The sequence below is a fragment of the Geospiza fortis genome, unplaced genomic scaffold, assembly GCF_000277835.1.
Source record: "Geospiza fortis unplaced genomic scaffold, GeoFor_1.0 scaffold11, whole genome shotgun sequence".
NCBI lineage: Eukaryota > Metazoa > Chordata > Aves > Passeriformes > Thraupidae > Geospiza > Geospiza fortis.
The window spans coordinates 750,934-764,102 of NW_005054304.1; the positions used below are offsets into that span (position 1 = coordinate 750,934).

The window sequence follows — 13,169 nt, forward strand, 5'->3', positions numbered from 1 at the left end:
TATTTATATTCATATTCATAATAAAGTGGCCTGGCCCTTCACTGAAAGATAATCTAGGGAGTAGCTCATTTCAGACTAATAAAGCCCTGCTGTCTTGTTTAGCTGAAATCCAAGTTGATGGTCAAAATGTCCCTGACTCTAAGGTGGTTATCAGTTTCCTTATTTTCTATACACAAAATGATCCCCTGTACCAAAGTGTGATGCAACTTACTCCACCTTCCAGGAGATTCAATGTGAGTAATCTGACCTCGAGTCAAAAGGACAAAAACAAATTGGAATGAGTGTGAAATATGATTCTCCCTGTTCTCAAATAAGTGTACACAGTGTATTCAATCCCCCGAGGTCAATGACATTCACAGAGGAATAAAAGCCCCAGAGATAAGGGTGGGGCAGGCATTGGTCCTGTGAGGGTGATGTTCATCTCTGTTTCAGACCATAGCATCCTTGGAGTGCTGAGATCCAGCATCTTTCCCGTTCCCTGCACTTTTGTCCCTCTTGCTCTGTTTGTATAGAGCGAACAGTTGCCATTAGCTTGATGTCCAACACTTTGTAAAGCAAAAGGCAGTTACTGAGCTGTAAATCAAACCTCCCCACCCCACCATCAAGAACAGGGCTCAGAGAGGAGACACGGTTGGCAGCAGCTGTCATTTGCATGCGCAAACATCCCGGGGCCCCTCCTGATAGTTCCTGTGTGCCAGTCACCAGCACATGTATCACATCTGAGTCACACTGGGTGGAGGGCTTCTGAACTGCTCCGCAAACACAATTGAAACACACCAACCTGTGTAGGATTTCTTTCATTTTTGTGTACTTGGGCACTCTTATTGATAATAAAAAGAAGCACGGGTAATTGTGACCAAAAGAAAAGTGGGGAGTGTCGTGGTATCAGCATGTCAAAAAGGAGTCTTAAAAAAAATTAAGATTGCCAAAAGTTGGTATAAATTGCTTTAATTAAAATCTTCAAATAGAAAACTCACAAGCAGTGGAATAAACAACATTTTTAGAAAAGTTCTAAAAAGAAGCTACCAGGCAAATAATACCTTTGATGTTTTAGTTGCAACTTACATTTTTACAATAATAATAATATATTATTAACTTTATGTTGACTGTATGTAAGACTTTCCATCTTACACTCTCTTTGCTTCTGTTATGGAACTTAGACAATGTAGACAAACTCAGCCTTCCTTGTTTCTGATCTATGTTATCCCCTGATACATAACCCTTCACAGAATGCATCTGCTCTACGAATGCACACACGCCTTTGACACTCTGAACTCAACTATAGCCTTTTTAGTGTGCAGGTTTTCATCACAGCTACAAAAGTACATCAGTTTAGAAAGCCATCCCATCAAAAAGGTTCCCTGCCGTGTGTTAAACCCCATGTAGCTAGTAGCATCTTTTTAAAGCTTAAAAAGGGAGGTACAGTAGTGTGGGGTTGTTCTTCCCTGCTGTGCTCATAAATATAAGGCATTGAGAATGGTGTGGGTTACATACCTTCAAGAAAAGTAGATGCAAATAAATATATGTAGAAGGCCTCAGCTGCTGTCCTACCCCAGGCTTTTTGTTGCCCTGGGGACCAGCAGCCTGTGTGCCACAGGGAGCTTATTGCTGGCACAGCCACCTGCAGCAGGGTGTGCATGGGGAAGGCTCAGCTGGGGAGAAAAGCCACCACCAACACAGATTTCTGTCCAAAATCGCTGTTTTTCCAGTAGAAAGGATGTCAGCCTGCCTGGGCACTTCGGTCCCCAGGATGCTCTATAGCAACTCTGGTGGTTGAGAGGTGAGTGGTTTCCTCAGCATCTTTCCTATCCCACTTCCCCAAGACAAAAGAGACCTAGGTACATTAGGGAGTGTAAAGCAGAGAGAGCTTGAGAGCTTTACCTGTGCATAGGTTCAGGAAAGTCCTTTCCAGCTCAACTGCCTGCAGAGTGGTGCAGGTTGAAGAGTCACGAGCACTCACTGTGCAGCCTCCTGAGCACAGAGGGTTATTGTCAGGGCCTGGTGCGCTCCTCTCCTTTTCATACAGGGAAGAAGTGTGTGATGGCAGAGGTTGACCACCCTACAGGAACAGCCTGAATTTCCTGCATCAACAACTTGCCTTTGGAAAGCACAGAGCCACAGCTCCATCTTGTGACTGAACAATCCTAGCTTGAGAAAAATGTGTGTTGTCTCCCCAAGTGTAATAGAGGATCTGGTTTCTCTGCAAGGCCTTTGCCCCTGCAAGCACCCTGACCTTGGTTTGCTTTGTGTGTCCAGACTTTCCACCCCAAGATACCCTCAGCAACCACAACCCCCTCTCAGGCTTCCCCACATAGTGTGAGGTCACAGCTGTACAGCTCAAATAAAAATTCTGCTTATCCTTTCTGAAGGCAAGCTTTTGAAGAAACTGCTTTAGGAGCTGTGCTTGCAGAACGGAGAGGGAGAGGGGAGGTTGCAATGCCTGGGTAGGCAGAGCCCCAGGTAGTGTGAGAAGCTCCCTGCATGATGTGGAGAAGGGTTCCACGCTCAAGGACAGTGACAGGCTAGATCAAGAGCAAAACCAGCACCTGCCTGGTCTTGTTCTACCTGGATAATTCTCCTGGAATCCTCCTTGTACCAGTTACCCAGTGGGACCTCAGTCTTCCCCAGCTAACAGTTGTGCTAGTGCTGCAACATTTGCATCCCTTACCAGAATTAAATCCTGTGGTAGAAATGTGAATTTCTAGAATTATAATTTCCTACTAGGCAAATGCTTTACATTTATCCTGAGTGTGTGTGTTGACCACTTAAATGCAAGCAATAGCTTTGGCATTTTTGATAACATAAAAGCCGTAGGAGAAGGCTGGAAGGCCAAGCAGTCTGCCAGGACCAAGGGGCTTTTCCACAAGCTCTGGCAGTGTTTCATCATCCAGCATCCGTAGCACACGGCCGTTCAGCTCAATAGACCTGGAGAGGGACAGAGAGACTGTTTGGGCAGCTGTGCTCTGTTTGCCATCGAGTACAAACTGCTCTGGGCCTGAGTGTAAACATTAACTCAGCCCAAAGCCAAACTAAACTTCCCTTGAATGTGTGTGTACACACACACAGAGACATCTGCAGCACTCCCACTACAAGGACTCCTTCAGAGTGGTAGCACAAGCACATTTAAAAGTACATTTCTTTCTCTTCCAGTGAGGTCAACAGCTAAACAGGCTCTGAAAAGTACAAATTTAAATTGCTTTTTCTCCTGAAAATATTAATATTCTTTTTTGCCCACAGAGCAGATCTTTCCCCTGTGGATGCATTAACAATGACAACAAAAAGATCAAAATATCCCACCCACATACAAAGTCTGAACATGTTGCTGTAAATCAGGAGCTAGCACTTGGGAAAGCAATATACCTGTGCTTGTGCAAAAAAAGAAAAAAAAAAAAAAAAACAACAAAACAGAGCTTTAGTAGCTGGTCCAGAACACTGACACCTGCTAGGATAAACTTCCAAATTAACATCAAGTAAATGTCCTTATAACTTAGTAAGCTTTCAGCAGCCTCAGTTTAGGAGACCTGATTTAACAGAAGTCAGATCTTACTGAAAAAATCCCAGATGAATGAGTGGTAACCTCTTCTTTCCCCTTGCAAATTGAATAAGGTGAGGTTTCAATGACAATCTAAGCCTACTCACAGTCTTTCCACAGGGACTGGAGGAATTGCAACTTACCTGGAAAGAATGTTCTCTTTGCCATGAGGAAGTAAGAGGTACTGATCCACATGCTTGCTCGATAGGTAATCTGGTAGCTCCAAATGTTGGGTGACGTTGTAGAGGTTTAAAGCAAACAGTGTCACATCCCCTTCTCTGTACTTTGGGCTGCAAGGCAAGAGAAGGTGATGGTGGGGATCAGAATAATGTGTGACCTTGCAGCGTCCCAAATGGCATTTGTTGGCCAGGGGGTGGCCACGGGCTCCGTTTCCAGGCTATTTCGCCCTTTCTGGAGGCTTACTTGAGGCTGCTTGTGCAGTGGAGGTAGACACGGAGCTTCCTCTTGTTGGCTCCTGCCAGGCTGACCTGCAGCACCTTGGTACCCACCAGCTTCTTGTAGAGCAGTGAGAGCCAGTAGTCCTGGGAGGCACAAAAACACATGGAAACATTTGTGTACATGCCAGGTGCTCCACACAGTGCTTAATCTAACCTTAATTTTGTAGCTCATGTCAAGGGGTTTTCCCCATAGCTTTTTGCTTTACCAAGTTTTTCACATCTACTTAAATTCACACACCATAGCTAAAAGGGAAGCCCTGACTGCCAGCAGCTGTGTTTAGAAAGTACCTTAGACACATTTTCCCCTTCATACAGAACTCTCAGAGCTCTGTCAGGGAGAGATTATGCTTTCGAAATGTCCTTCTGCAGGGTACAGAGAACCTCGGGACTGAATGCAGGAGTGTAAGCTGCCCTTCCTGCAGGAAGGTTGTACCTAAAGCACAGGTGCAACACCAGGAAGAAACTCCTAAACTTTGACCCCTTTAACATTGTACTTCTGAACAGGTATCAGGATTGATTTCTAAATCTGAGTCACAAATGTATCCTCTGACACTTCAGGATGATGCCTCAGAGCGGGGCAATGCCCAGTGCAGACTCATTTTTTCCAGGTCTTTCCTGGCTTTTAGAGAGCTTCTCCCAGCTCATTTGTTGATCTTTGAGGTTTTCTTAGGAGGAAAACCATTGTGTTTCTCCTCTGACTCACCAGAAGCCCAGGAAATTACTTTTGCTATCAGCCTTCATTCTGAATCCCTCTGCAAGGAAATGCAGCCTTCTGACACTGATGTGCTTCCTCATTTCTGTGCTAACTACAGCTGGGTTTGGATTTCCCTGCCTCTGAAGCATTAGTGGCTTGGTTAACATCTGTACTGTTTGTAGGTGAGGAAAAGGGAACAGTTTCAGTCCAAATTAAATCTATTTTAATGAGGGAATGAAAAGCCCAAAGTCACAAGCCTGATGATGCAGCCTCTGGCATAGGAAGCAGCTGAGCAAGTAGGATGGAAAATCCCTGTATGCTGGGTTTTCTTATAGGCTGGCTCTATGACCACCAGTGAAAATCACAATTTGGAAGCAGAAAAATGAGAGGGAAGCTAAAAAGGAAGATGCCGTCCTCTCACCCCAATCTAAGTGCCAGTAGTACAAAGAAATGTGCCGTTTCTGCAAGAACAATGTGTAGTTCATATAATGAAGTTTTATCACAGCAAAGTATATTTCCTAATAAATCAAACTATACTAAATGTATATTTCAATTTAATTATCCTTCAGCCACAACTGTAGGATGAATATGCTCATGACCTATAACACTTGAGTGTTGACTTCATGGTGGCCTGGTTTTCACATGGAATATAATTGATTTTAATATCTCTTTCCCCTTCTGTTTATAAACTACACATCACTCAGCTGAGGAGTAGTCAAACCAAAACAGGCCATCCAGAAAAACCTTGTAACATCCAGGAGCTTCTATGTACAAACCAGAGCATCGTGTCCCACAAATCACTTTCTGCTGTGCTGAAGACTGGCTGCACCCCTGCAGCTGGAGTAAATATCTAGTGTGCATGCATATATATGTAATAATACATTAACCTGCAGTGGAACATGAGATAACTTTAGGTGCAGGGATACCCTGACCATCCAAGCAAAAAAAGGTGTTGCTAAAATAGCTGACTTGTCCCTCCACACCCAGAGCTGCTGTGCAGAGGTGCATTCAGGGGTGTTTACATACCGGCAAAGGCTCAAAGCTGGCGTCCACCAGGTGATAGGTCCCTGCCCCAAAGAAAACCTGTCTCATTACCACATCAATCCCCTGCCTGGCTGAAAGCCCGAGTTTGTCCAGCCACCTGCCAAAAAATGAGGCAAATATCATGCAGATGAAAGTGCTGACCTCAGCAGTACTCTGTTGCCCCTCTCAAACCAGATCGGGAAGCAGGAAAACAAAACTTAGTGAGTGATGCTGACTTCCTTAAAAGCACACAACTAATTTCAAGTCTTGCATTAATTACATGAAAAAATAATTTCAGTCCACCTCTTGAAGTCCAAGTTGGTGGGAACAGTTGCTCCATTCCCCTGTTTGTAGGTGGTGGAAACAAGGAGTGACAGCAGGTTCTCCTGAACTGGCCAAGGGTCTGAAGGCTGAGAGAAATCATGACACCAACAACAAGGTTGCCTGTCATTATCAGACTTTGACTTGCTGGCCCACCACACCCTGATAAAAAGTCATCATGTCTTATAGGATGGAAAAAAACTGCTCGCACTCCCCAGGAAGCCTGAGGAAGCCACATTCCTCCTGTGGGGCAGCCCCATTCAGCTGTCAAAATACATAATTTCCCATATTGGGGACACAGTACTCACATAAAACCGGCAACATAAGTGTTAGACAGTCTGGGAGCTCCTCCTCCATAGGCAGAGCTCGTCTCTCCCAGCCACACCTTCTTGTCCGGCACAGTCTGACCAACAATCTGGCCAGTGTGGCATTAGGAAAGAAGAGAAAGAGATGACAGTTAATTTTTTGGCTACTGAAATGAAAAATATTTTGTGTTTTAGCCAAAGACTTACTTAGGATGTTTACATTTAAGGGATAACACTCTGAGATGGGATGTCACAGAAATTTGGATCAAAAGGACTAGAAGTAGATTTACATTACCCCCTGAAAAAACCCCAAACTTGCTACCCATGTAAAACAGGACAAACATCACTAAAATCCAGGTCCCATAGTTCTTCTTGTGCTGAGTAGTGCTATATTCTAAGTTATAATGCTGTCAGGATTTCAGAAAAAAAAAAAAAAAAGAAAAAAAAAAGAATTGGGGGGATGGGATACCTATCAATTACATCCCTGAGTAATTACTCTATCAAAAAATAAGAATGTTGTAGGTGTGTGATGCACCTGGCATCATGTTTGCTGCATAGCAAACAGTTGGAGCTCATTTGTTGTTAGTATAATTAATTTTAATTTTATTTTTTTAATATACTATGTCTGCAGAACCCAAACTTTGAGTATCCCTGTCTATTGCTAGTAAGAAGTAGTGCTGTATTTTAGATTCTGTTAACCCCCTGGAAACTGAACATGGGAATTATTGAACAGGACAAGGTACCTCCAGGACTTCATATATGGCTGTGGCAAAGGTGTCCAACACTTCAGGGCTCAAGAAATCCCCCCTTGTTGCACTCTGTCCATTCACATAGTAACTGAAAATCAGGAAAAAAAACATAGACAAAATTAGGGAGTAATACCACCAGTGGTACAAAACACCACTGAAAGTATTCCGTTGTTTGGTACATTTATCCACAGCAAGATTTTTCTGTCCAGTGTTTTTTAATTTTTTGTTTCCAAATGTGTAGGTCTGTCACTTGTGTTTAAGGGACTTTAACATAGAATTACCTCAGTGGAGTCAGGATATCACAGGAATTTCCACCAGCAGAAGCAATAGATTTGTTTGTATCTATTTATTAAGAATAAGGAAAACATCACCAAGAGCCAGCTTCTGTAAGTCTTCTCCTGTTGAGGAGTCTATGTGATTACTTGCTTTACTCTATCAAGTTATATATTAAAAATATCAGCTCAGAGCATCTGTCCATCTGCTGGAATATTTTGGCCACTTGGAGGGAGCTGAAATATGGGCATCCCTATGGCGTAAATGGTGCCCTCCACCATGAGCAGAAGAGCTTATAAGTCTTGTTTCTCCAAATAAATTGGAATGGTGGTTTTTGCAGTTCATCCTGCTATCACTCAGTCTGACCAAAAACAGCTGAAGCCTTCCAGCCACAAGAGGAAGCTAAAACCTGATAATCCTAAATGAGTTAACAACAGCCCAGGAAGGGAAAAGGACATGTTTCATGCCTTTCTAGGAGCTGAAAATATATAGATAATTGATGTATGTATACATATATATAAAAAAATGAGTATGTACATCTTTTCTCTCTGTTGTCTGACTGCTGCATGTCATGTCCTGCTTTTGACTCTGGAAAGAAAACTGCCTTCACATGGAAATGACTTTCAATGACTTTCAAACATGTGGAGTTCATGGCCCTGAGGCCAGTTTACCCCACTGTCGCCGTGAGCACTTTAAACCTACCAATCAAAGTCACTGCACAGGAGCAAAGGGCCAGGTGCCAGTGCTGTTTGCACTGCGTGTGGGATCTGAGGGTGAGTTACCCACACAGAGCCTGAAATTACTCCAAGAGCAAACTCAAGGGAGCAGGAGGAGCTGCTGGCAATTCTCCATGGACAGGGGTCAGCCAGACCTACAGGGCTTTTTCTTTATATCAACTAGATATAAATAGAGCAAACAAAATTATCATCTTGCACATGTTGCATTCCCCGTGACAAACCCCTACCCCTGCTTTTGGGTCTCTGCACCAAGTAGACCCTTGGGAGGCTTCAGCATTTCTGTAATGTGCTCCCTCAATTCAGCTCCTTTCTGAACACAGGACTTTGTGGAGAGGGCCCTGAGAAACTGTCAAAAGGGGCATTTCACCCCCCTCTTTTCTGTTGAGATTGATAATTCTGTTCAAATTGACATTTTTTAAAGAAAATGAGGCAGTAATCAGAGTGACAGTGGTATCCAAATGGTACTTACTGGTGCCATGTGACAGAGTCAATCACCTTCCCTCCCGATTTCAGGAAGCTGCAAGCAGAGGGAATGGTGGAGGACGGGGGATTAGCAGTACCAGTCATGGCCCTCCCACTAATGCAACACCATGCACAGCCCTCCCCTGTCCCCACAGCTGGCAGTACTGATGGTGAATGCCTGGGGGCCAGGATTGCCACATGGTTTTTAAGCAGGCTTGGGCAGCCTGGCTTCCTCAGCAGGTTGCTGGGAGGATGAATTGACCTTTGTATAACATGTGGGTGTTTTTCAGGCTCAAAGCCCTTGTTAGCACAACCCTAGAGCCAGTACTCAATGGGAAAATGTGTAGACCACTGATGTACTTCCAGCAGCTGAGTTTTACCTGGATGAGTATTCAGGCCTTGAACTCAAGCATGCAGGTAAGATTATAATTGTCATCTGTCAAGGTAAAAAAAGTTGTTCAACCCCTGCTTTAAAGCCTCTTCATGCCTCCTGCATATAGGGGCAGACAAGCCACAATTCTCCACGCCTGCCCTACTCCAGGGAATGCTGCTGGAACCTCACACTCCTACCTTCTGAGCAGCCTCCGCGTGTGCTTTCGGGGCTGCCCAACATCAGGGCCGTAGAGCTTGGCATGCTGATAGAGGGCATAGTTATTCAGCAGTTGGCGTAAGTGAATAAAATCTTGCCCCAGCTGGAAGCCATCAATGTGGATGCCAGATTTCTTCCTGAAGCTGTTGGGCTCTGAGGAAGACACATGCACATCAACACCCCACTCTGTTTCTGGGGCACAAAATAGGGCAGTTCCATTCACATGGGAAGCACCAGTTCCCTAAGGCTTCACCTGATCTGGCATAGTGTGGGTGAGATATTTGAAGGTGAGCATGAAACCAAAAGCTTGGGGGATACAGCGTGCTGCTCTCCAGGACTCTGTCCCAGCCATAGGTGACATCCTGCATGTTGTGGGTGATTGTTCACCTCATCTCAAAGCCCTGATAGGAGCAGCAAAATCATCTCAATTTGCTCATTCATCTTGCATTTTTGTAAAATCCCCCTGCAAATTAAGACCTTAATGTCTCTTTATAAAACATCACCTTGCCTTGGTGTGGCATCATGCAAAATATCCAAAGTTACTAGCCCACTCCTACTTTTCTAGCTGATGGCTGGTCTGGCCAACAAGCACTTACCATTCCCGAGTTCCCAGGAGATGTTGTACCTCTGGGAAGCACAGTAGTCCAGCAGTGCCTGGGCGTTTGAGCTGTCCCACTGCAAGCCACCTTTCCGCAGCAAGGCATTGAGTCCAAAGATCAGGTGAAACCCTGAGCAGTTTGCAAAGCTGTAGAGAATATCCAGTGTATTTTCTGCACAGAGGAGAAAGGAGGGGTGTTTATCTCAAAGTTAGAGCATGGTAGTTGAGCTCTGGCCAAGCAACAATCCTTACTGCCTGTATTTATTTAGCCTGATGCTGCAGATGTGCCAAACTTTCCCAGCCAGACAGAAGAGGTCAGACCTCACTACACATCTGGCAAGCTTTGAGAACCTCCCAACTCCTGCAGCTGAATACTATTAAATGTGGGATGGCAAACAGTAGAAAAAGAGTTCTCTGAATATTTTTCAAAGTGGGTGAAATATTTATTTTTCAGTGGTTTCAGCTTCTAATAGCCTATGGCCCTTTTACTGTGGGGCAGAGAACTGCATCCCCCTGTTTAAGTCTTACTTGTAATAGTGGTGTTTTTGTGCTTTTTCCAGTTCTGTTCGGCAAGAATCAGCTTCTCCTGCCTGGGCCATTGAGCCAGCAGCACCTTCTCAACAGCAGCAAATGCAGGCCTTGAGCCACAAGCCTCTGCAGGACAGAAGAAGGTTGATAGGAATTAACTCCTCACCTCAACAGCCAGCAAACCCTTGTTCCAGTGAGCTGACAAAGCATAGGCTGCGATGCTTGAGGAGCAGATAAGCCAACCTGGCATGCAATGGTGTGGCAGGAACAGGGCAATGCTTCCTGCACTGGCCCTCTCATGCAGGGGAAAGTGCTGACTTCCCCACACGGCTCACTGGCAGCAGCCATAAGACACATTTCCTTCAAAGCTTATATTTTTTCTTGGCATGCAAACCAGGAACAGGCCATAACCAGAGAAGAAGGCACGAGCTGGAGTCACAGGAATTGGCTACTTAGCAAAGTGCTATGAGGGAAAAGTACCACTTGACTTCAAAACTGAGCATCACTGGTCGTACAGTAATGTAGGATTGCACAATTGTGCTATGTGCCACAGGAATATACAGGATTTTTTCTATTTGAAACACCTCTTGACACTTTTGCTAAGTTCAAAGAGAAAATACCAAGCTCAAGCAGTTGACAGGGCTCCATCAGGTTTGCATTTGCCCTGTCAAAGCAACAGGGGGGCAAGGCTGCACCCCCAGCCAAGCTCTCTGATTTTGGGAGAGAGATTGAACGCTCTGTTCTCCTCAGGTTATTTCTTCCATCTGTTCCTTAATTTTCATAATGAAGCCCCAGCTTCTGAGCTGAACTTGACCATCTTCCAGACAGTGAGGGAGCTCCCAAGATTGCTGCAGGGAGCAGAGGGCAGCAAAGGGAGAGTCTCAGGAGATGCCAGAGAGGATACAAGTTCCCCTACATCCTTTCTCAATTTCCCACAGCTGGCACAGCTCTTCCCACAAACCATGCTGAAAGTCCATAGATCTCGTCTCCATGGATGCTGGCAATACTGAGACTGTGGAGGGTCCCCAGTGCTGCTGCTGTGCCCTTGCAGCATCCTCAGCCTGTGTCAAAGACCCTCCAAAACCTAGGATGGTTTCAAGTCTGACAAGTTGATGCCAACTTTACCTTGCTGTGCCTGAAATTCCCAGAGGATTTTTTCTTCTGAGGTTGAATCCTTGTTGGGATCAAAGATAAGAAAGTCTGTCTCAGTGCCACCAAACCTCAGGAAACCTGGGGACAGGGCCGTTGCTAGGACACGCAGCTTGGAATTGCTGAGGAGGGAATGCCAAGAAATAGGAAACCACTATATTTATGCAGACTGTGTAGAGGGTAAACATGGCAAGCACTTTGAGGAACATGCTACAGTAGGTGACCTGGGGCTACCCAGTAGCCTCAAGAAATTCCTGATGGCTTTCTGGGATCTGCATTCCAGCCCTCTGCACTGTACAAAAGGGGTGCTGATGGCCAAGTGAGCCAGGAGAGCGTCTAATGGGCAACAAGGGGAGAACGTACCTGAGGGAACATCAGCAGGGAGCCAAATCCGGGGGGCAAAGTAAGGCAAAACTTTAAAACAATCTTGGTTTTTTTCATCCTAAACATCCTCCTCCCCTAGATTTTTTTGTTTTGTTTGTGCAACACCAACATAAATGTTCTGTGAGAATTTGAGCGCACAACTGACTTTACATCATCAGCCCCAGCTTCCATCACAACTGCCAAAGCAATTGCCTTTGTACCCAAGGGAGATTAAGGGTCCCTGCTGGGACAGGTGTTAACTCTATCAAAGCAGGTGTACAAAAGAACATAACTGTGACTTGCTCACATCCCATGCAGGATGTGCAGCACCGACAGCCAGCCTTCTCTGGGGGAAGCCACAAGGCTTTGGAGGGCACTGGGCATGTTAGGCGCTATCTGCTCCGTGGTGACAAACAACAGATTAGAGGCCACCAAGTACTTCCTACACCCCTCCTGGTGGCACGGCTGGCCTCAGGCTGAACCCCAAGGTGTGAAGATGGGGCTGGATGTTGGAGACGTGAGCACTTCCCAGTAAAGCTGGTGACACCTTTCTCACCAGCTCAGTGAGGACAACAGCGTGCAAGTAGTGGGAAAGCAGGACTGGAGGATCCGCATGTTTTTTGAACACTTTCATGGATGGTGATTCCACCATCTGCTTCCCTGCGCAGCTTGTTCCAATGCATGATTACCCTCTCAGTGAAGAAATTTTTCTTAATATCCAATCTGAAGCCCCCCTGCTACAACTGAGGCCGTTTCGTCTCTTCCAGTCAGTTGTTAGCTGGAAGAGACTGACCCACACCTCACTACAGTCCCCTTTCCGGCGCTTGCGGAGGGCGATAAGGACACCCTGAAGCCTCCATTTCTCGAGGGCAAACAACCGCAATTCCGTCCGTTTCCTTCTCCTTTTTTTTTTTTTTTTTTTTTTTTTTTTTTTTTTCTGCTGGCAAAGCAGCTCCTCTACCAGGCTTATTGTCGAGCTGAGCTTTCCCTGCATCCCCCATGCCATCCCCTCCTTCCCCGAGCACAAACGGGCCGGCGCGGCTCGCACCTGGGGAAGGTACCGCCTTCTGCCCTGGGAGGGCGGAATTAGCGAACCCCGAAGCAGACGGGATCCAGCAGCCTCTCCCCGACCCCATTTCTAGGGGAGAGGGACTCCCCGTTCCCCCCAGCTCGCTCCGCAGCGCCTTTGCCAGGATGTCCCGCTCCTCCCCCCGAAGACTCTTTCTCCTTTGCCCAGTTGGGCGAGAGGCGACTCACCTGAGCAGGGCGACATAGCGCGGGTCCCGGGCGAGGCTGGCATCCAGGGTGAGGGAGAGGAAAGCCGGGCTCACCTCCCCTCGGGGGCTGTCCCGGAGCCCCAGCCGCAGCTTCGCCGCTCCGTTGCCCCC

The 13,169-nt window shown here is 46.0% G+C and overlaps 1 protein-coding gene across 1 annotated transcript; it reads right to left on the reverse strand.

Annotated features, from left to right (window-relative positions):
• Window positions 1-932: 932 nt before the first annotated feature.
• Window positions 933-13,169, reverse strand: HPSE (heparanase; the record flags this gene model as incomplete). Its single annotated transcript, XM_031066473.1, has 12 exons — window positions 933-2,925; window positions 3,676-3,822; window positions 3,956-4,074; window positions 5,711-5,825; window positions 6,337-6,443; window positions 7,077-7,170; window positions 8,562-8,609; window positions 9,125-9,296; window positions 9,740-9,913; window positions 10,270-10,395; window positions 11,395-11,540; window positions 13,039-13,169. Coding segments are annotated over 12 exons (1,539 nt in total), but the record flags the coding sequence as incomplete, so codon positions are not given.